The following is a 21,616-nucleotide window of genomic DNA, read 5'->3' on the forward strand; positions in this document are numbered from 1 at the left end:
GAATTGTTGTACTCTTTTTTTAAGTCCTATAAACTCTAAACCCGTATTAATAGCAGTAATTAATTGATACAGAAAAAAGTACTTAAAATAAAATTGGGACAGGGTGGCATCATAATTTATGGGGACAGCTGTCGTGGTTATGCATTTATGGCCACTAACATGCAGTGGCACGGATGCACATTTCTAGTCGTATACTTGTTTGTTTAGATTCTTCTTCTTACAAAACTTCATTTAATTAGTTTCATACTGTATCAATGATCGGTTGTCATTAATTCCAATATAAGTATTTTTTTCCTTCATCTGAATTTCGAGTTTGCACATTATAATTGGTGTTTGCTAATAACCAAGTTCAGGTTGATCTAAAGTTCGGGTTATACAAAAAAAATGTCGTATGGTATATGGGTGTGATCGGAACATATTTATTTGGTATTTTTTCATGACCCCATTGTCAACTCTCATGTTGTAATTTGTCCCCATTACTTTAGTGAATTGTTTATTAGTTAGCTCAAAGGCATTAACTGCATAGTAGTAGTAGTAGCTCACTTCTCTTCTATACTAGTTATAGAAGTATGCTTAAATTTTCAGATTTTTTTTTTTTTTTTTTTTTTTTTTGGTGTATAAGCTAATCATTTGTATTTTGCATGTAATTAAAACATTCATTCAATAATCTCACCAGTTCTATTAGCTACTAATAAGTCCACTACTAGACAGTATAGACTATAGAGTATAAACCTTTTACAGATTCATATTTTTGCAACACATTGATTACGCCAAAACCGCATAAACTTCATCATTTATATATATATATTTCTTTTAATCTTAATGATCTTCTTAGTTTGTAATTTGTTTATTGCATTTATATTAGATTATATATTGTTGGAGGTCTGATTTATGAGTAAAATATAGACATGCAAAGGGACTGTGGAAGTAGTGGAATTACACTGCGAGAAAAACATTGCCATAAATATGAAAACAGAGGACATTGACAGATATATAAATACAAAATATATAGTATAGAATTCAGATCTTAACCAAAAAAAAAAGGTAAGTGGAGTAAAAAACAGAGTTAACTTGACCCGCTAAATTCTGACTCCCCGGGGAAAATAAAAATGTCGGTTTCTTCACTTCTCGCTCATTTTCCCGGAAAGTTACAAAGTCATTATCCCCTTTTCAGGTTTTGAAGTCACATAACCAAACTTAAGATTTGATGCAAAAAAGGCTGGACCTTTTCAGCTTTGAGAGCTTTCAAAGTGTGAGAAAATGATGGCTCTGATGAACTGTGCATACTCATATTCATCATCATCTTCTTCTTCTTCCTCCTCCTCCTCTCCTACTTCTTCTTCTTCATACTCTCCGAGGTAAACGATTTCAATTTGCATAAGTATACTGCATCATCTTTGGATCAAAGTTACAATGTTCTTGTTTCTGTAGGAACAGTCACAGAGAGAACATGGCTTTGCAGAGTGTAGTTGATGTGTCACCTTCAAGTTTCTCTTCCGACAGCATATCTGTACGGTCTCCAAAATCATTTCATTTTCCTCCCTTTTTTATTTCTCCCAAAAAAAATTTTATATGTTTTTTTTCTAAAAAATAACAAGAAAAGTCTCTGCTTTTTTCTTCTTCTGTGTGTTTTGTTTATATGGTTTGATGAAAACTTTTCATTAACATGAAAGTGAAGAGATGTATTTTTAATTTCCTCCAAATTGCAGATTTTACCTATTGAGAAGACTTTAATAACCCACCAAAACTCCAATCTCTGTCTGATCCCAAAGGTTCGTTTTTATAACACTCAAAATCTTTGATTTTCTTGTTTTGCTATGTCTTCTTGAATCTTGATTTTTTTTTTCTTCACTCAACAGTCTTCAGAAGAATTGAAGAAGGAGATTGCATCTGTTGAGTTAGAGATTCTACACATGGAACGATATCTCTTATCTCTTTACAGAAAATCTTTCGAGCAGCAACTTCCTAATTCCTACTCTAACCTCTCTGCTACAACCTTATCTCGTTCTGTCACTACTTCACCATCACTAACTCATTATCAGCCTTACCAGAAACCAATTTCCTATCCTCGGAGTTTCAACACTAGCTTAAAAGCCTTATCTTCAAGGGTAAACTTAAACTCAAATCAAGCAACTTAAACATATGATTATAAATAAATACTTAATTAACCTGTTTTTGTGTTTTTATTCTTTTCAGGAAGGGACTAGAGTAGTTACTGGTAATCAGAGTCTTGGAGAGCTTCTAGGATCATCTTGTATAGTTGATCATAATAATAACCTCATAAACCCGAATAAACTCTCTGAAGATATCATGAGATGCATTTCTTCTGTGTATTGTACACTTTCAAGAAGCTCAACGAGTACCAATCACACCACTTGTTTTCCTGCTTCCCCGGCTTCATCGATGTCGAACGCCTCAACCATTTTCTCTTCCAAATCTAATAATGATGATAAATGGAGCTTGAATTGCGCGAGTGAGGATCATTTGCTGAATCACTGTCAAGATCAAGGCAATGTTTTGCCTTGTGGTGTTGTTGTGATAGAGGCTCTTAGAGTACACTTAGATGATGGTAGTTTCAGTTACGCTGCTCTTATGTTGCAAAACTTCAGGTAAAAAGTTTATATGGTTTTGTGGTAACAATGTACATTTATATAATTGGGATTGATATGAATTTTTTTTGGTATGCAGATCATTGGTTCAAAATCTTGAGAAAGTTGATCCGAGTCGAATGAAACGTGAAGAGAAGCTCGCGTTTTGGATCAACATTCACAATGCTCTTGTGATGCATGTAAGTGAACTAGCTCTTAAACCTCTTTTTAATATGTTTCTTTTATCTTTTCTTGTTTGATAATATTCTTCTTTGCAGGCTTACTTAGCTTATGGAACTCACAACCGCGCAAGAAACAATTCGGTTTTGAAGGTTTAAAATCTCTATCATTTTAGCAGAGCAACACTTATTTGATGTTTTTACTAAGAAATTATCTTTCATATTACCTACCACAGGCAGCTTATGATATTGGAGGCTATCGCATTAACCCTTTTATCATCCAAAGCTCAATCTTAGGAATCAGACCTCACTACACATCACCATCACCTGTAAACCATTTCATCTTTGTCTCCTTTTTGCTAATTCACTTTCATTTTCACTTTTGACCACATATAGTAAACTTTCCACTTTCAATTTACATTTTGCAGTTACTCCAAACGCTGTTTTCGCCTTCAAGAAAGTCGAAAACTTGTAGTGTTAGACACATTTACGCATTGGAATACCCCGAGGCTCTAGCTCATTTCGCTATTTCTTCAGGAGCATTCACAGATCCTACGGTAACAATAATCAAGAAACCGTTTCAACTCTAAATGAATCTTAGTGTTTACAGTTTACTTCTAAATGTGGCATTAACAGTAATAGTCTAATAGATCATTAATTGTTACTAGGTTCGAGTTTACACCGCGGATAGAATCTTCCGGGATCTAAGACAAGCGAAACAAGAGTATATCAGAAGTAACGTTCGTGTTTACAAAGGCACAAAGATTTTGTTGCCAAAGATCTTTCAGCATTATGTCAAAGACATGTCAATGGATGTGTCTAAGCTCATGGAAGCAACAGCTCAGTGTTTACCAGAAGATGCTAGGAAAATTGCTAAGAAATGTTTGAAGGAGAAGAAGATTAAAAATTTTGAATGGCTACCCGAAAATTTGAGCTTCCGGTATGTCATCGCCGGAGAATTAGTCGGAGCAAAAAAATAAAACGTGATGTTTTTATTCAAAAGACTTTTTTATTTTGGTCCTCCCCATGTAATTAAATAATTTGATTACAATTAGTGTTCATTTTCACTGAGAAATTGTAAAACCAGTGTTTTTGTTTGTAATCATCATAAACCGAGAAGGCGAGAACTAATTAAGATTTAATAACGAAAATAACCGAAAGAAAACCGATAAATCAAACCGGGTCTTAAAAGCGTAGATACTTGGGCTTATGGGCCTAATAATTATTCCAGGGTTTAATGAGATTTAAAGAAAAATGCAGGACGTGATTTTGATTTTGATAATATTACAAGGGTCAACTAAAAAATTGCTAGCTTGGTTTTTTGTATCTCTGCGACGCCGATGATTTGTTTTCCGGTGAGAGGTAAATAAAGTTAGGGTTTTGAATTGTTGAGAGATAGAGTAAACAAGAAGGAAGAGATTCACATGTTTAATCATTCCCTTCTTACTTTTTTTTCACTTCAGATTGAAAATTATTCTCTCGTCGTTTCGAAATCTTCGATCTTTTCGTTCTGAATTGTTATGGAATTGGAGCAACTTAAGAAGTCTGTAGAGGCGAACCCAGATGATTCTTCTCTACAGTTCGAACTCGTAATTTAGTTTTGTTTTGATGATGAAATTTAGTTCCTTTTACTTATGGGTTCTCTTGTTATCTGGAAAAAATTGAAAATTTTGATGATTTGATTTCAGGGTTTGTATCTGTGGGATAATGTTGGAGAATCGGAGCAAGCGGCGGAGCGTTTTGTGTTGTCGGCGAAGTTGAACCCGAATAATGCCGCGGCGTTTAAGTATCTAGGGCATTACTACTCGCGTGTGACGCTTGATCTCAACCGAGCTGCTAAGTGTTATCAGAGAGCAGTGTTGATAAACCCTAATGATTCTGATTCCGGAGAAGCTTTGTGCGATTTGTTTGACAGACAAGGGAAAGAAATCTTGGAGATTGCTGTTTGCCGTGACGCTTCTGAGAGGTCTCCTAAGGCTTTTTGGGCGTTTTGTAGATTGGGTTACATTCAGGTTTTGTTCAATTGGCCTTCTCTGTTTCTGCTATCTCTTTTATTACTTTGATTGCTAATTTATCTATGGCCATGAATTCTATTGTGTAGCTTCATCAGAAGAAGTGGTCTGAAGCTGTTCAGAGCCTTCAACATGCAATTAGAGGTTATCCTACCTTGTCAGACTTGTGGGAAGTAATTGTCCTTTTCTCTTCGCCCTCCAGTTATTTACCTTTTTCGTTTCATTGTTTTTTAGTCTGTTGCGGAATTTGACGGGAATCTTTGTTTTTCTTTGTGTTTGTTATTGCAGGCTCTAGGCCTGGCTTACCAGCGACTTGGAATGTTTACTGCTGCTATCAAGGTAAAATACACTGTTTCCTTGTCTTTTTTTTTTTGTGAATTCCCAGTTTCTTGAAGTGGTTTGAGTTTTTGTTGATTTTTATTGTGACTTTATTTCTCAATGATACAACAGGCGTATGGCCGCGCCATTGAATTAGATGAGACCAAGATTTTTACATTAGTGGAAAGTGCAAATATCTTTTTGATGCTTGGTTCATATAGAAAGGTAAAACCTTTGTAACCACGTCTATTCAGAATTACCTCTTTGGAAAGTTTGTCTGTGTGGCTCCAGAAGTCTCATATAGTATTTGTATAGGGTGTGGAGCTATTTGAGCAAGCGTTGAAGATTTCACCTCAGAATATTTCGGTGCTTTATGGTCTTGCTTCTGGATTGCTTAGTTGGTCAAAGGAATGTATAAATTTGGGCGCATTTGGATGGGCAGCTTCGTTGTTGGAGGTTAATAACACTACACTCCTGTGTTTTTTCCTGCTTTCATCCATATTTCAATATATACCTATATGAGAGAACGATTATTGCAAATTCACTACAGGATGCTCGTAAAGCTGCAAAAGAAACTAGTGAACTGTCCAGCAACATGTCTTGTATTTGGAAATTGTATGGAGATATTCAGGTACTTTAGGCTGTCCTTGTATTTTAAGTGTAAAGCTCGCCCGTTAGCTGGGGATCTAATATTTAATTCTTGAGCAGCTTACATATGCTAGATGCTTTCCATGGTCTGCTGGAACTGAAAACTCAGATTTCACGTTAAAAACATTTAGTGATTCAATCCTTTCTTGGAAAAGCATTTGTTACTCAGCTGCATTGTCAGCCAAAGCTTGTTACCAGCGAGCTCTACACTTAGCCCCTTGGCAAGCTAATGTTTATACTGACATAGCCATAACTTGTGATCTTGTTTCAAGTTTAAGCAATGACTCTGAAACTTCAAGTTCTTGGTAAGATTATACTAAACGTTATTTGGCATTTTCTTAGTTTTTGATGCGCTCCCTTGTAATAGTTGACTACTCTATCAGGAAGCTACCAGAAAAGATGGCTCTGGGAGCATTATTGCTTGAATGCGAAACCTCAGAGTTCTGGGTTGCTTTGGGTTGTATGTCTGATAATAATGCTTTGAAACTACATGCTTTGATCCGGGCATTGCATTTGGATGTATCTTTAGCCGTTGCTTGGGCTTTTATGGGTCAGGTATTGTATTTAACATTTTTGTCTTTCTGGATTTGTATTGGATATCCTAGCTTTACCAGGAATTGCATTTTTGCTTCACCTATGTTAATGACGTCAGATACGGTTTTCCTCTTTTTGATTGCATTAAACAGATCTTCAGGGAATCGGACGAAATGAAATTGGCAAAGCAGGCTTTTGATTGTGCTAGAAGCATAGATCCTACACTTGCGCTACCTTGGGCTGGCTCAGCTGATACTTATGCGAGGTAGTTGCTTTTTATGTGAAAATATTTCTCATGTCTTCGAAATACAATTTGCCCCCATAGACTAATTAACACCTCAGGGAGTCAACATCAGACGAGGCTTTCGAGAGTTGTTTACGAGCTGCACAGATATCACCTGTAAGTGCTGCTTTAATTGTGGTTTACTTACATGTAAGTGTGATGGTTTTAATTGAGGCGTGGTATCATTCTGTCCAGCTTGCGGAGTTCCAGGTTGGTCTGGCATGGCTTGCTTTGCTACAGGGAAATATATCATCTCCGCAGGTATAAACACATATGTGTTATATATCTATTATCTACACAGGTTTTTATCTAGTCATCAAGTGAGTTAAATAACTCCCGCTCCTGAAACTATGTTGCAGATTTTTGCTTGCATTGAGCAGGCAGTGCAGCGCACCCCTTATTACCCTGAATCCCATAATCTCCACGGGCTAGTTTGTGAGGCAAGAAATAATTATCACACTGCCATTGCTTCTTATAGGCTGGCACTATCTGCAATGAGTATTTACCCCGACAATTCAGTGAAATCTCATGCTGGAAAAGTATCTATGAACTTGGTCAGGTCACTCAGCAAGGTGAGATGCCCACCCTTCTTTCCGTTAACATGTCTTTTTGAAAGCTATTTTTAGATTGGGTATAATTCAATAGTCAAATACAAATGCAAATATTGTACTCACTTAAACTATTTGTGCAGGCAGGACGATTCAAAGAATCTGTTATGGAATGCACAAATTTGAAGTCAAAAGGTTTGCACTTAAGACTGTTCATCCCCCTGTTTGAAGACTGGGGTTTCATGCAAATTTGAGGCTAATGTTAATAAATTTACTAATATCTAATCAAATTTTCCAAAAGGTTTGCTTGATGCCGGAGGTTTGCAAATATATGCTTTCTCTCTGTGGAAGATTGGTGAGAATGATTCGGCTCTCTCAGTGATTCGAGATCTGGGGGCTAGGATATCTACCATGGAAAAACCCTCAATAGCCTCCCCAATCAGTTTTATCTGTAGTCTGCTCTATTGCATATCTGGGGTTGATTCTGCTATAACCAGCATCCAGAAAATGCCAAAGGATTTCTTCCAGAGTTCGAAAATCAGCTTTATAGTATCTGCCATCCATTCTCTTGATCAGAGTGATAGACTTCAGTCGATTGTTGCAAGCACTCGTAACTATATTACATCACAAGAAGAAATAGTTGCAATGCACTATTTGATCGCACTCAACAAATTGGTGAGCCTGTTGATCTCGAATATCATGTTGGCCCTTTCATTTCGAATGCTGTATTTGTTTAAACTCTGGATTATAATGACACCACTCTGGATATTGCAGCTGAAAACTGGAGCAGGAGATTTCCTTGGATTTGAGAAGGGGATTGCCCACCTCCGAAAAGTTATTCATATGTACCCTCATAGTAATTTGATAAGGTGAGTTTTGATCAGTACCAGAGGTTACATAAGCTGATCAAGCGTGCTATGTTTTAACTGTGTAATGATATGTTGGTAGTGTAATCATAACTTGGAAATATGATTTTTTGGAATTAGGAATCTGCTTGGATATATTTTGTTAGCTGGTGAAGGAATGAAGGATGCCTGTACTGCTAGTAGATGTTGTATCATAAATGTCTCTGACTGTGTAAATAAGGAAGGTCTGAAGTCCGCATTGGAGGTCCTTGGTGGAGGATCGGTTGCTTGCAATGTAATTGGCAATATAGCTCCAAGGTTCTCATTTCCGACATGCCATTGTCAGTGTCTGAATGCTCCTGTTGTTGTTGTGGAACTGCAAAGGTATTTGAGAATCTTTCGTCACCATGTTAGCATTTTCATAATCTGAATTGATCAATTCTCACTGATCCTTTCATCATCTATTACTCAATTTTTGATACCTGTGCTCAGAATCTCTCGTATATGGTAGAGAGCTAAGGGCGTAATATGTAGAAAAATATATTTTCACTATAACTATTAAATGTTTTCCAATTCGCAGATTCTTGCATCAAGAACCTTGGAACAGCGGTATAAGATACTTGCTTATTCTGAATCTCGTGCAGAAGGCACGTGAGCAGAGATTTCCTCGCCAACTTTGTAGTGCTATTGAGCGTCTAATCTCTGTGGCACTCTCTGATGAGACATGTTCGAAGGAAGGCGAATATCAAAAGTTCCAGCTTCTGCTTTGTGCTTCTGAGATCAGTTTGCAGAAGGGAAATATAGCAGAGTCCATTGCCAATGCTCGAAAAGCTTCTTCCCTTTCGCTTCCAAGTAGCTACTTATTTCTAGGACATTTGCAACTTTGCCGTGCCTATGCAATAAAAGGGAGTACCAGAAGCATGCAAGAGGAATACAGAGCGTGTTTGGAGCTCAAGACTGACTTAAATATTGGTTGGATATGCCTGAAGCTCATAGAATCTCAATATGATCTGGAACCTGATGCTAACTTCTTAGAGATGAGCCTACAAGAATGCTCGAGCCAGAAGAAGAATTCATGGAAAGAATGGATGGGTGTATATAGTTTAGCTCGTGGCTTAGATTCCGTCGGGAAAAAAGACTTTTTCTTAGCAGAGGAATTCCTTGCACAAGCTTGTTCGTTGTTTAATTCAGAGAGCTGTCTACTTCTCTGCCATGGTGCTGTCTGCATGGAGCTGGCTAGACAGTCTAATGACTCGCAGTTCCTCTCACTGGCTGTAAAAAGTCTTAGCAAAGTTCAAGCGAGTTCGTTGTTTCCTTTGCCTATCGTGTATATATTATTAGCTCAAGCACACGGTAGTCTTGGCTCTAAAGAGAAATGGGAGAAGAATCTTCGTCTTGAATGGTTATGCTGGCCACCAGGTTAGACTGCAGATGTCCTAATCTTTATCTTTTCGTATTCCACCAAAACTTTGAGCACAACTGAAGTTTTATTTTTTAATACTTTTGGACAGAAATGAGACCTGCTGAGGTTTACTTCCAGATGCATATACTCGCAAGACAATCAGAAGACAGACCTGAAACGGCTTCAGGGATTGAAAACTACCAAAGCCCTGAGAAATGGGTGACTAGGGCGATTCACACAGACCCTTCTTGTCTGAGATATTGGAAGGTCTTGGATAAGCTTGTTCAACATCCCATGAGCTGAGAACTATAAATTGAAATCCAATCTGTTCTGTTATATATATTTTTCTCTTGTATGATGCTTTGATATGTAGTTTTTGTGTAACACCAAATAGAAACACAATGAAATAGGATTCATGTACATTGAAACTGAAACAAGATGAATTTTTTTTTTAATGAACTATGATGTTTTGATAATATATAAAACAAGTTTTTGGATATTGCTTGCAAAGCCTTATTTACATAGCCATATATCAAACAAAAACTATAGAAGACGAAGCAACAAAGCTTAAAGCATCATGAGGGCAAACTCATCAAAGCTTAAAACTCCATCAGCATTGAGATCAAAAGCTTGAATCATATCTCTGCAATCATCAGTGGTTCTCGACTCACCTAGCTTCATCAGCATCATCTTCAAGCTTCCTGGGGTAATGCAATCTTCCCCTTCAGCAATATACATTCTAAAAGCTTCCAGTATCTTCTTCTTCTTCTCTTCCTCTGTGAATTCGTCGTTCCCTTTGATAAGCTGAGCAAACTCATGAAGATCCAACATCCCATCTCCGTCTATATCAGACAGTTTAACAGCAGCCTCGGCTTCTTCATCAGACATTTGCTCTCCCATTGTCATGAAACTCTTCTTAAGCTCCTCAGCAGAGATTCTACCATCTCTGTTTGCATCCATGTAAGCAAACACAGCCTCTAGGTCTCTGTTCTTGTCTTCTAAGAATTTCATGAAAGATGAAGATAGCTGACGTTGAATATTCTTCATTTTGAATAGGAAAAAGAAATGTTGCAGGTATTGTATGTGTGTTTACAAGTATGGCTCTTTCTTCTTGATTTAAGAGTTGAATGAGAAAATGGTATAAAGTGTTTCTCTATATATATGGGTGTGTTTTCAAGTCAAGAATAAGAAAGTAGAAATTGAAACGAATCAAACGTGGGAGATTTAGACTAGTTCTTTAGATCTAGAAAAAATAAAACTTATATTATTAGTCTTTAGATCTAGAAGAAGTAGTAGTATTATTAGTAGGTCTTCCAGATCTAGCTGAAAGGAAATATTAGTATATCCGTTACAACATGACTGTCATCCCCATGTTTTAAACACGCTTTTTCTTTCTTAAATTTAGGTAGATCTAGAAGAAGTAGTAGTACCAAAAAAAGGTTTAATGGTAAAATATAAAATAGAATTTACTGGCATTTTGTCTTTGTTTTTAACACTAACTAGGTTTTCATCCGCGGTACACCACCGGAATAAATTAAAAATTAATGTATTTTAAATAATATTTTTAATTTATTTAGTTTTCAAATTTCCAATTAATTAAATTTTATATAATTAATTTATAATTTTGTTTAGAATATTTTTTTCTTACGTTTTATACAGTTTATAACCTAATTATATTAAATTTGTTATTAGATAGAATATAAAATTTTAAAACACTTAGTTTTATTTTCTATAATTAAATAGAGGTATATGCCTATATGGTATGTTAGTGTATATTTTTATGTGTATACAATTTTTTTTTTAGAATATTAAGAATGTGTTGTAGTATGTGTAATATTTTGTAGTTCATATACTAAATAATTTATAAGTTAAAATTTCAAACTATGACTACAAATCTATAGTATATGAAATAAACTAATAATTTTAGTGTTGGTTCTATAGTCCAAACCCGTCATGCTAGGCAGATCACGCAACATGTTCAAAGATTTTTAATCCGCAAAAACTCATCATACGAAACCCGTGAAAATAAAATATAGTTTGTGAGTCTAAAAGTCACTTTTTATCAAACAATTTTTCAAATTTTTAAAGAACAGTATTTCTTCACTCACCTTCTTATAAAATAAAGAAATAAAATATGTATACATTTACAATTATGTTTGTTACCTTTTAAAACAATTAGTTTCTATAAAAAAAATCAAATATAAATAGAGTTAATTTATTTATTAAATTAGTTATTTAATGTCAATGGCATGACTGTAAATAAGTGTCAACTTGAAGATTTATTTTATAAATGTCTCCAAAAATGTATACATAGAGATGTATCAAGGAGAAGTATGAGCCTTAATGTTTTTAACTTGGCTGGCTTCAGCCTTGATGTTTTTTTTTGTTTTTTTGTTTTACAGTAAGTAGGTGTTACAAATCCCTACAGATGAATTAGATGGGACTTTACTTAAAACTAATATAAATACAACATAATCGATCTATTCATAACGAATTGACTTGGAATTAATATCCCAATTCATAACATAGTATCAAAAAATCTAAAATGACATAGCTCGATATGGATATTGACGGTCCAGGAATGAGATTCGGTTCGAGATGGACATAAAAAATCATCATCAGGACGTGTTAGAAATTTTAACTGTTAATATAACTCTATAGGCAAGTGGAAGAAACTCATTGGCAGGGAGGGGATCTTATTAAATTCCTTAATTGTTACCGTTATGTAAATATCTGACAAAGGCGCATTTTGAATCTTGTTACTGTCATATTACTGATTGCACATGCCCACCTTTTGTCTTGAATTGTGAATTTCAGGGTATTATATATGACTATGAGCAGAGTCATGGTCAAACCACAATGGACTCTATGGTAAATTGACCCTTTCCTGTGAAGAACATCCTCTCTAATAATATAACAAAGTTTCACAAATGGTCAAATAAGAATCGTGTTTATTGCGTCACAAGCCATTAACATTATATACAGTAGAAGATCAAATAAAAAGAACAACAGAAAGACAATATTGGAGCTAGGTGATAATAACTATCATATTAGCGCATCATAAGAGCAAACTCATCAAAGCTTAAAACTCCATCAGCATTGAGATCAAAAGCATTAATCATAACTTTGCAATCATCAGTTGTTCTTGACTCTCCCAGCTTCTTTAGCATCATCTTCAAGCTTCTTGGTGTAATACACTCTTCACCTTCTGAAATATACAATCTAAACGCTTCCTTGAGCTCCATTTTCTTCTCTTCCTCTGTAAACTCATCATCATCTCTTTTGATAAGCTGAGCAAACTCCTCGAAATCTAACATCCCATCTCCGTCTGTATCAGACAGTTTAACCGCAGCTTCGGCTTCTTCATCGGACAACTGCTCTCCTAGTGTCGTGAAACTCTTTTGAAGCTCTTCCGCAGAGATTCGACCGTCTCTGTTTGCATCCAAGTAAGCAAAAACAGCCTCTAAGTCTCTGTTCTTGTTCTCAACATTGCTACTGCTATGTTGCTGTATCTCTCCGGCTGAATCTTTCCTCTCCGGTGACAGTTTCCGGCAGAACTTCTTGAAAGATGATTGACGTTGGGTATTATTATTCTTCATGAGACAAGTTTTGTATAGGTTTATTATTTTTGTTTTGTGTTGTTTTCGAATTGGAAAGTGAATGAGAAATATATAGAAAAAGGTTTGAATGGTTTATATATATATATAGGTGTGTGTGTGTGTGTCTCGTCAAGTTGTGATAATGAATTTGTTGTGTATTAGACGTGGGAGATTAGTGTTTTAGATATTTATGATATATTTAACGAGTTCTTTAATAGGTCCACCATGTTTTTGTTTAAAACACGCTTTTTCTTCCTTTTTAATTGGATTAAGACGAGGAAATAGTAAACAATAAAATATAAAGACCACACCGGCCACTTGTTTTTGACACTTGCATTGTACACGAGATTTTTTATCGGTGGGCGCTTGGAAGCTTCACCTCTTTTATAGTCTTATATCTCTTTTTTTCTTTCTTTTCTTAAGAAAGAAGAAGAAGAGAAGAAGAAGATAATACATTTGTATTGACTACGTGGAAGAGAATGATTGATTGATAATGAAACTTAATCTTCCGCAAACCGGGGCACTCTTATTTGCACATAGTATTGAAACAGTGCAAATAAATTTGTACTCTCCCTATTTCAAAATATAAAATACTCCATAATATAAAATACTAAACTAATTTAAAAGTTGTATAGAAACTTGAAAACATCTTATATTATGAAACAAAAAATGGAGGGAATATTTAAAAAGTTTTTTTCTTTTTCTATTGCTTGTAGTGTTTTTCTTTTTGTTTCTTTTTTACAAAAGATTACGTCATTTATTCGTGAAAGTATAATGAAAATAAGAAGTTTTCAAAATTTATTATATTAATAGGAATTTGTTTTTCCCATTGTTGAAAATTTGAAACAAATATAAAATGTAGTGCCTGAAATTGCAAAAAAAGTCTTTATTTTCACCAAATTCTAAAGTCGCGCTTTCTTTCTATAATTAACTTTATTTTATTAATTAATTAGGGGTTAACGGTCACAAAACGGCTGCAGACCAGAGCATTTAAGGCAATGTTTCCTTAATTAAAAGACTAATTCGATAGATTAAATTCTTAAGCAAGATGAAACTCAAACGTAAGCAACGTCGACAACCCAATATCTAATCTGGCCCAATAATATTGACCCGGTCCAGCAACATTCTAGAACACAGGAAGAAACTCATCAGACTATAGAGAGATACAGAGACTACTTTCACAAATGTTTTGAAAGTTAACGTGTTACTACTGTTTTGTCTCTGTGTTTTCTAGTAAAAATCTTTTTGATTAAAAAACCTCCATTCCAATTATAAAGGTGAACTAGACTTTACAACTTGCAAATTTTTGATTAAAAATACAAAATTTTAGTATAAACACAATTATCAGAGCATGTCAATGTTCTCACAACAATGTCAATGTTCATATAGAAAATCAAGAATTATCTAAGCCTTAGGATAATATTAACATTCAAGAGTTCCAGTCTAACATCTTTTAAGTCCTTAACAATGCATAAAAGAAGAGAAGAGATCGGCTAAAGAACCTCAAAACAGATAGCTGCAATTAGATAAAAGATGGGTCTTACAAAAAAGCCATGTCAAACTAAAAAACAAGCATTCACTTTCTCACCCTTGCTCTCTTATATATATAACATCATTCTTCTACTAAAAAACCATCTGTAATATATATATATTTTTATATATCTATATATACTTAAAGAAAAAACTAGATTTCTTATCTCAAGAGTTAGCATCACATGATCACATTTTAGAACTTAGAAGACCTTAAGAACAGAGCTGGCTTTGTTGTTGTTGTCTTGATCAGCCTATCCTGTGTCTGTTCTCTCTGCTTTCTCTTAAGCTTCTTCCTCTTCGGTATTCTACCTCTGCATCAGAGCTCGAGATGGGATAGCTTCTGCTTCCTTTTACAGAACCCACTCTCGATAATAGAGCCTCTTCATCCGCGTGGATGCGCTGGTTTCTTTGTTTGTGATCTGAGCCATACAATTATGATACAATTTAGCACACAATGAATGATATTTTCTCTGCAAGGTGTTTAAGATTTCATGCGATAATACTCACCTTTGTAGCCATTTGATGCCTTTGGTGAATGAAAGTCCACAGCTTGTGAATCAAGATCAGCTTCTGATTTGGGGCTTGTTTGACTCAGCAAATTTACTTCTCTTCTAAGCAGCTTTTGTCCATCGCTTGGAGAGTAAGTCGCTTTGCTAAAAGAATCATCCATCACATCAGTGATCTCTACATACTGACTAGTTGTGATGATTTCATCTGCACTAAACCCAAAAGAAGCCCTGTAAGCTTCCAACTCCTCCATGTCTTGCTTGGGACTTCTGTTCTGCCTATTCTGGTTCCCGTTTCCATATCCATTTGAAGGATACACATCTGAATCCTTCGACACGCTTAACCTCCCACCATTTTGAGGAACCGAAGGGTCGTGATCCAGGTAAAACTTGGCAAAAGTTTCAGGACAGAAGAAGTTTGACTCCTGCAAAGGTGTTGAGACACCATTTGTGTCATACCCAAAGGTGTTGCCAGAATCACTCCTTGAGCATTTACCATTTTGAGGAGACAATAGCCCATCTCCTGAAGCCCGTGAGATTGGTGATCTAAGAGCACTGGCTGGACTTCCGGGATAAAGAGAATATGTAGCCTGAAGATCACTTGAAACATTGTAATGACCTTTACCAGAGGAGGAAGTCAAGAAACGAGCATAAGGTACATCAGGTGAAGAAGGAGCAGTCAGACGTGCAAGCTCTGGAGGAGGAGTGAAAGGAGCAGTCGATGGCTCAGTAGTGAATGTAGAGAAAACAGGCGGTGAGACCAATTGAGTTTCATGAGCATATGGTCCAGTGGCATACATACTCGATGAAGGACCTCCAGGAGAGTTTGCAGCCAGTGATAAGTAACAGTTTGGTGACTGAGCAGTTGAAGGAAGAGCTGAATTGGTGAAAGAAGCAGGAGAGGATGGTGGAGCTAGAAGTGATAGATTGATTCCTCCAGTAGCTTGGTTATTCAAGACACCAGCTTGATGAGCTCCATTAGGTTGTGAGGCTGAGACATTACCACCTTCCGGAATGCGAGATGCAGGTACAATTCGTTTTCCGCCTTTTTGTGACTTGAAGCATGAGAACACTCCTAAACAGCCTCCCCACCTCTTCCTCTGGTAAAAGGACACATATACACACACACACTTCAGTAAAAGAGCTTAACTAAAGCTAAAACATGTAAAAGAGATCTGGAAAGTAAGAAGATAAGTGCCCCATATAAGTGAATCAAGCGTGTATACAAAACCATGAATATGGATCTAAAGTTATGTTCTTTTGGAAAAAACGTAATCTTAGAAGCTTACACGCATCGAATCTAGATCACAACCCCAAAAAAAAGCTTGAATTTTTAAACTAATTGAATGAGAAAATGTCAACTTTTTAATCAATTTCTCAATTATCACTTGCTGCAACACTGTGTTAGAATGATCAGAGGAGAGACTCAACATAAAACCCTAAAGAACATTGCTCTATCAAGTGAACAAAAAAAAAAAGCAGATTAGTGCGAACAGAGTTGGAGAGTCAGATCTAAGTAGCAAGAGAGAGAGAAAAAAAAAAGGAAGCAACTTTTCCAAAAACGAAAACTTTAAAATCTGAAACAACTTAGACAACCATAGGAGACAGAGTGAAACTATGAAACTAAAACCCACAAACAGGAATTCAAAAGGAACAGAAGAGAGAAACCTGCTCCTGCTGAAGAAATCTATGCTGCTCTGAACCCATTAGTAAGTGTGTCTCTGTTCGTCAGAAAAAAAAAAGCACTGAGGTTTATTATTCTTCTGAGTAGGGTTTTCTCAGGTCACAGAGGACGTAATCATCTGTGGGTTTGCTTCAATTTTTCTCACAATCTTCTTCTACCCTCTCACTGATACGATCCAGACAAAAAATTAAAGATTTGGGAAAGAAACAAAGTTGATATTTTTAAGTGGAGTAAGGGAGAGAGAGATTAAGAAAAAAAGAGGAAATTTTTGAGAAGAGAAGAGATGTAAATAAGGAAATCTGCACTGATGCAATCGGCATGAAAAGATGATCCCTTACGATGGAAAAAGCATTTCTATTTTAATCAGAATGTGACTTTACCACTATGAATATGATAGAGAGCCAAAAAAAAAGAAGATAAAAACAAAACACACACAAAAAAGCTCTCTCGCTCAAGCAAAACACAAAACAAAAATGAAAAGTAAAAGAAAGAAAAAAAAAAAAAAAAAAAAAAAAAGGAGAAAAGAACTCTGTTAATAATGTTAAATCTCTTCGGTTTTCACACTTTCTGATATTGCAAAAAAGAAAGAAAAGTTTTAAGATTTTTGGAAATTTAATTGGTACCTCATTTTGGGAAAAAATTGAGGTTTAAGTCGGTCATTATATGGGTAAATTACTACATCATCTAATCTAAACCCTTTACAAAGTTGATTCGATGAGCACGTGAAGGACGTTTACTACTACTAATAAGGGTTAAGGGAGAACATGTAAAAGTCAAATTTTTCTAGTATTTGCTTTTTTGGTTTGGTCTAAAAAACACGTCCAAGATCAGTGTATGTATAACTGCTAAGTCAAGCGACCACCATTGAGGTTTAAATAATAAATGCAATGACTTATCAAGAACAACAAGATTGCTGTGATTATTTTGGCTTTGGAAGTTGAAAAAAACAAAGCTTTGATTAATAAAGATTTTGGCCCAAAAAAAAAGAAAAGAGGAAGAAGAGATATGTGAAGATTAGTGACCCTAATTTTATGAACTAAGATTAAAATTTTTGTTTTAGAAAATATATTTATTGATCATATTTTCGGCAATTGAGAAGATTAAAAGAAAAAAGGTAAAAAGAAAAAAGGTAAAAAAAAAAAAGAAAAAAAATAGGTGATTCTTTTCTCTAAAATTTTGTTTTGATCTTTTATGAATTGTCTATAGGTTTTGAGGGTTCCAATAAAGACATTAAAGCAGAGGAAAAAGAGGGCCTAGTAATAGCATGGTACCTAGTTGTAGGATTTGGATCTTTTTTGGGGTCTGGTTTCATATTACTGGGACCTCCCCAATTCTTTCCCATCTTATTACTTAACTCAGTAACTTTTTATTATTATTATTTTTACTACCACCATCCAGTAAAACTTTTCATGCCCAATCCAATCACAAATCTATTATTAACAAAAATTATTTACAGCTCCCAGTGAAATAAATAACCCTCCTAGCTTTTGTTTTAATCATTCCCTTATAGCTTTAAACCACATCACATGTACTTTCTTGTATTTTTTAAAACACACATCACATGTCCTGACTCATGACCTGAGTTATTATGCTCGTTTCCACCAAATTTATAACATTTGGACACTGGTCACACTGTTAGAAAATTTTATGCCATTGAATCATTCATAAAATACAAAAATATCTGTTTTGGTAATTCTTAGTGTAATAATATTAAATGAATAAAACTCACATGGTTCAGTTGACATTTCTGTATTACTTTATATAGAACGAACATATCACTATTTAAGATGGGTCTTGTACTTTTAAGCAAAGAAGGATATTTGGGCTTTCTAAAGGCCCAAAATGATCTAAAGTGGAAAGAACAAAGTGAAAATAGCACACAAAGGAAATATTTGTATAAAGAATCAGTTTCGACGTGTAATTTGAAATTGGATGATAAGCACCACACACACTTTTATGGTTTAGTGTCACCGAGCTCAACGTCTTTCAAGTCGATATGCTCAACTCCTTCTTTGAGTAGCTTAATCTCATCTTCGGTCATACTGTTTTTGCCGTGTGGCGTCGACTTTGCGTTTCTCTGTTTCTCTACATCAACCGCCCAACTATAGATCACCATCCCAACAATAGCTATGGCCATCCCGGCGATGTTCTTGAATGTCATCTCGGAATCAAAGAGAAGCCATCCCAATGTGAGGACGCAGACTGTTTTCATGTGGCCTAGAACTTGGAAGGATGTCGCTGAGAATCTTCCGATGCAGAGATATTGGCTTATGTTACAGAAAACAGCTAATGCACAGGAGAGAAGAATGCAGAACTGCAAAATTGAGAGATAAGAGTAAGGATTTTGTGTTTACGTTTGAGTCATCTCAATCTTAGAGAAGTTGAAAAAATGTACTTACGATGGCGCCGTAAGTCATCTTGTAAGTAGATATGAATTTGCCGCTCAAGAAATAGTCAACAAAAGGGCCAAAGATGAGAAGTGAAATGGCTTGGATTGGGGCTGTTTTGCTCAGCAATTCAAAAGATCCTACTGAGTATTTCTTTTGCAGAGAACCTATTGACTGTTATCCAAAGAAAAAAATGAAAATTTTTATCAGCCAAACACTTGCTGGAGAATAAATGCCCTTTTCAGGATTCCAGCAAGTACTAGAGAAAACTGTGTCTCCCAGATTAGCTTTTGAATTCAGATCTAAGAGGCCAAACAAAGACATAAATCGAGATCAAAGGGGCAATAAGGTTCCCCTCCAGATCCAAGAAAAGTTTGAGGCTTTGCGGTTTCAAGAACGAAAGAGAGATCAAAACACGCAAAGCCACAGATCTAACATAAAGAAAGGGGAAAACTTACAATCTGCTGGAGAGATGTGGAGAAAACAGCAGTGCATGCACAAATGAAACCTTTGGCATTAACTTTCACATCAGTGACAGTACAGATCCCAACACCAATAACCACAACCATAACAGAAGCTTTCACTTCTTTACAGTAATGCTTGCTATGTATAATCCATTCCAACACGCATACCACCGGAATCATGCTCAATTTCGAAATCTATGTGAGCAACAACAAAAATAATCAAAATCAAAAACGAAAAGATCTTTCAACAGAGTAACAGAAAAGAGTCAAAAAAGAAAGAATTTTACTTGGTAGAAGCCAACAGAGTTGAGCATAAGACTAAAGTTCATAGCAGCAATGGAGACGTTAGCAACAATGGAGAACCAGAGAAGCTCCCAAAGAGGAACATGCTTAGAAGCTGATAGTCCTGTAGCGTTTGAGACCATACCAACAAGTGCAGTGAAGGCGAAGTGAAACCCCGTAAGAGTTGTAGCTGTGGAATAATATTATAATAAAGAAATCATCATAGTCGTGAAAGTGTGAAGCTAAAGATGGGAGAGGTGTAGATCAGAATCAGAGAGCGAGAGAGAGAGAGAGATAGAGAGAGAGAGACATACCAAAGCCAAATCCGAAACCAGAGGAGGACATGAGCTGTTTATTAGCCATGATGATTCCAACGGAGCTGATTACATTCATAGCCCATGCTCCGACGTCAGACACCGGCGATTTCTTCTCGCTCTCAGTTTTCTCCATTTTCGAAAATTGAACACCGACACTATCAGATCCGGAGATCTCGATTTGATTTGATTTGATTTTTTTTTTTTTTTTGAAAAAACCTAAGTGCAAGCGAAAACGAGATCTGATAAATCTCGATTCTCGCCTGCAGATTTCTAGTGAATCAAACACGGAAGAGACGAGATCTGGGTCACGCCGTAGAAGCGGCGAAGAAAACACACAAACACAAACACAAACACGTCTCTCTCTCTCTCTCTCGATCACACACACTCTGTGCTGTGCTACTACTACTTATGGTTCACTACTGCTTGACTCGTCGTCGCTGGATAGGATATAATAATCTCACAAGCAAGCTTCTTCTTCCACCATTGATGCTATCCTTGGATTAATTCATTTCTTTGAAGAGATTTCGAATTTTTTTTATTTTTATTTTAGGTATTAAATTTATGATTATTATTCCATTGACGCGTGTCGTTTACCATATTTGACCTTCTTTATTTCTCTTTCGGTCCACTTGTTATTAGTTTTCAGGATGAGTTCTGTACTAAGGATTATTTTGTGCGTTTAAATCTATATCAACGACGTCTCTAATAACAGTACTTACGTCTTATATTAAGCCACACGGAACTGATAACAGCGAAATTTTAACGGTAATTAAGACGTACTTTGGATTATTATCTATTTATTTCAAACCACATAGTAATATTAAATTTAATGTACATTTGGGACATATCGATTAACATTTTCTAACATTGTTTGAAGATCTATACTGAAAAAAATATATAGCATCAAGCCATCAACGGCTAGGAGTTAAGCTTTCACACATTTTATAATAACCATAATTTTCGAAAATAATAGAAAGAATCACAATTTCCCATTGGTCACAGACTCACAGTCACACCGTCACACTCAAGCCAAGCATTTTCGAAACTAAATTATTGAGTTTGTCCTTTGTTCCAGCTAATGCCATTTGATTCATTACCGTATCATTTAAGTTCCAATAAGGGAAAAAAAAAAAATCATTACCACAACAAAATATACTATAGCTTTTGTATTTGTGTGTTTAATAAATAGTCTAAGAAATAATGATGGGTCCTTTGTAAATTTCTCCCGTATGCAAATAAAAAGGGACAGCTAATAATGCATTATAAGTCATTCTAAGAGGACAAAATCTGCACAACTTAGCCTGTGCCTCAACACATATAGTAATGAGAACACATGATCTCCAACACATTTGTCACAAAAGAGCTTTTTCATGTGAGATTCCAACATCAATCATTGTCTTATAACAAGCCCAAATTCACATTAATTTCCCCCAAACCACAAGATAAAGGAATAATACACAACACACACTTTAAGGGTATAGCATCAA

At 35.6% G+C, this 21,616-nt stretch overlaps 6 protein-coding genes across 9 annotated transcripts; 2 read left to right on the forward strand and 4 right to left on the reverse strand.

The window, feature by feature from the left end:
- Nucleotides 1-966: 966 nt before the first annotated feature.
- LOC104702432 (uncharacterized) lies at nucleotides 967-3,869 on the forward strand. 2 transcript variants are annotated; one of them, XM_010418280.3, is made up of 10 exons: nucleotides 967-1,358; nucleotides 1,432-1,510; nucleotides 1,710-1,772; nucleotides 1,860-2,108; nucleotides 2,197-2,609; nucleotides 2,689-2,788; nucleotides 2,867-2,920; nucleotides 3,004-3,096; nucleotides 3,196-3,324; nucleotides 3,436-3,869. In XM_010418280.3, the coding sequence occupies exons 1-10, from the start codon at nucleotides 1,261-1,263 to the stop codon at nucleotides 3,745-3,747; spliced, it is 1,590 nt and encodes a 529-aa protein (XP_010416582.2). In that variant the 5' UTR covers nucleotides 967-1,260; the 3' UTR covers nucleotides 3,748-3,869. The 2 variants fall into 2 exon arrangements, with proteins under 2 accessions (XP_010416582.2, XP_010416583.2); XM_010418281.3 differs by having other exon boundaries at nucleotides 1,023-1,358; nucleotides 1,438-1,510.
- A 161-nt stretch (nucleotides 3,870-4,030) lies between these two features.
- LOC104702434 (tetratricopeptide repeat protein SKI3) lies at nucleotides 4,031-9,854 on the forward strand. 3 transcript variants are annotated; one of them, XM_087459328.1, is made up of 20 exons: nucleotides 4,031-4,129; nucleotides 4,231-4,356; nucleotides 4,456-4,779; nucleotides 4,869-4,952; nucleotides 5,068-5,118; nucleotides 5,230-5,322; nucleotides 5,413-5,553; nucleotides 5,648-5,728; nucleotides 5,806-6,050; nucleotides 6,129-6,300; nucleotides 6,432-6,544; nucleotides 6,622-6,679; nucleotides 6,758-6,823; nucleotides 6,922-7,134; nucleotides 7,254-7,305; nucleotides 7,412-7,785; nucleotides 7,885-7,979; nucleotides 8,097-8,339; nucleotides 8,536-9,374; nucleotides 9,467-9,854. In XM_087459328.1, the coding sequence occupies exons 2-20, from the start codon at nucleotides 4,288-4,290 to the stop codon at nucleotides 9,658-9,660; spliced, it is 3,507 nt and encodes a 1,168-aa protein (XP_087315454.1). In that variant the 5' UTR covers nucleotides 4,031-4,129; nucleotides 4,231-4,287; the 3' UTR covers nucleotides 9,661-9,854. The 3 variants fall into 3 exon arrangements, with proteins under 3 accessions (XP_087315454.1, XP_087315453.1, XP_087315455.1); XM_087459327.1 differs by having other exon boundaries at nucleotides 4,045-4,356; XM_087459329.1 differs by having other exon boundaries at nucleotides 4,122-4,356; nucleotides 6,636-6,679.
- LOC104702433 (calcium-binding protein CML39) lies at nucleotides 9,825-10,657 on the reverse strand. The gene has a single exon (XM_010418282.3). The coding sequence runs from the start codon at nucleotides 10,402-10,404 to the stop codon at nucleotides 9,925-9,927; it is 480 nt and encodes a 159-aa protein (XP_010416584.2). The 5' UTR covers nucleotides 10,405-10,657; the 3' UTR covers nucleotides 9,825-9,924.
- Nucleotides 10,658-12,288: 1,631 nt separating this feature from the next.
- On the reverse strand, nucleotides 12,289-13,111 carry LOC104702435 (calcium-binding protein CML38). The gene has a single exon (XM_010418287.2). It carries the CDS (start codon nucleotides 12,954-12,956, stop codon nucleotides 12,408-12,410), a length of 549 nt encoding a protein of 182 aa, XP_010416589.1. The 5' UTR covers nucleotides 12,957-13,111; the 3' UTR covers nucleotides 12,289-12,407.
- A 1,343-nt stretch (nucleotides 13,112-14,454) lies between these two features.
- Nucleotides 14,455-17,392, reverse strand: LOC104702436 (uncharacterized protein At1g76660). The gene is made up of 3 exons (XM_010418288.3): nucleotides 16,664-17,392; nucleotides 14,997-16,095; nucleotides 14,455-14,908 (listed from the first exon to the last, which is right to left on the reverse strand). Exons 1-3 carry the CDS (start codon nucleotides 16,700-16,702, stop codon nucleotides 14,736-14,738), a joined length of 1,311 nt encoding a protein of 436 aa, XP_010416590.1. The 5' UTR covers nucleotides 16,703-17,392; the 3' UTR covers nucleotides 14,455-14,735.
- Nucleotides 17,393-18,363: 971 nt separating this feature from the next.
- LOC104702437 (UDP-rhamnose/UDP-galactose transporter 1) lies at nucleotides 18,364-20,824 on the reverse strand. The gene is made up of 5 exons (XM_010418289.2): nucleotides 20,127-20,824; nucleotides 19,818-20,002; nucleotides 19,525-19,725; nucleotides 19,079-19,240; nucleotides 18,364-18,993 (listed from the first exon to the last, which is right to left on the reverse strand). The coding sequence occupies exons 1-5, from the start codon at nucleotides 20,260-20,262 to the stop codon at nucleotides 18,634-18,636; spliced, it is 1,044 nt and encodes a 347-aa protein (XP_010416591.2). The 5' UTR covers nucleotides 20,263-20,824; the 3' UTR covers nucleotides 18,364-18,633.
- Nucleotides 20,825-21,616: the final 792 nt, after the last annotated feature.

The sequence above is a fragment of the Camelina sativa genome, chromosome 7 (genome assembly GCF_030686135.1).
Source record: "Camelina sativa cultivar CO46 ecotype springtype chromosome 7, ASM3068613v1".
In the NCBI taxonomy this organism is placed as follows: Eukaryota; Viridiplantae; Streptophyta; class Magnoliopsida; order Brassicales; family Brassicaceae; genus Camelina; species Camelina sativa.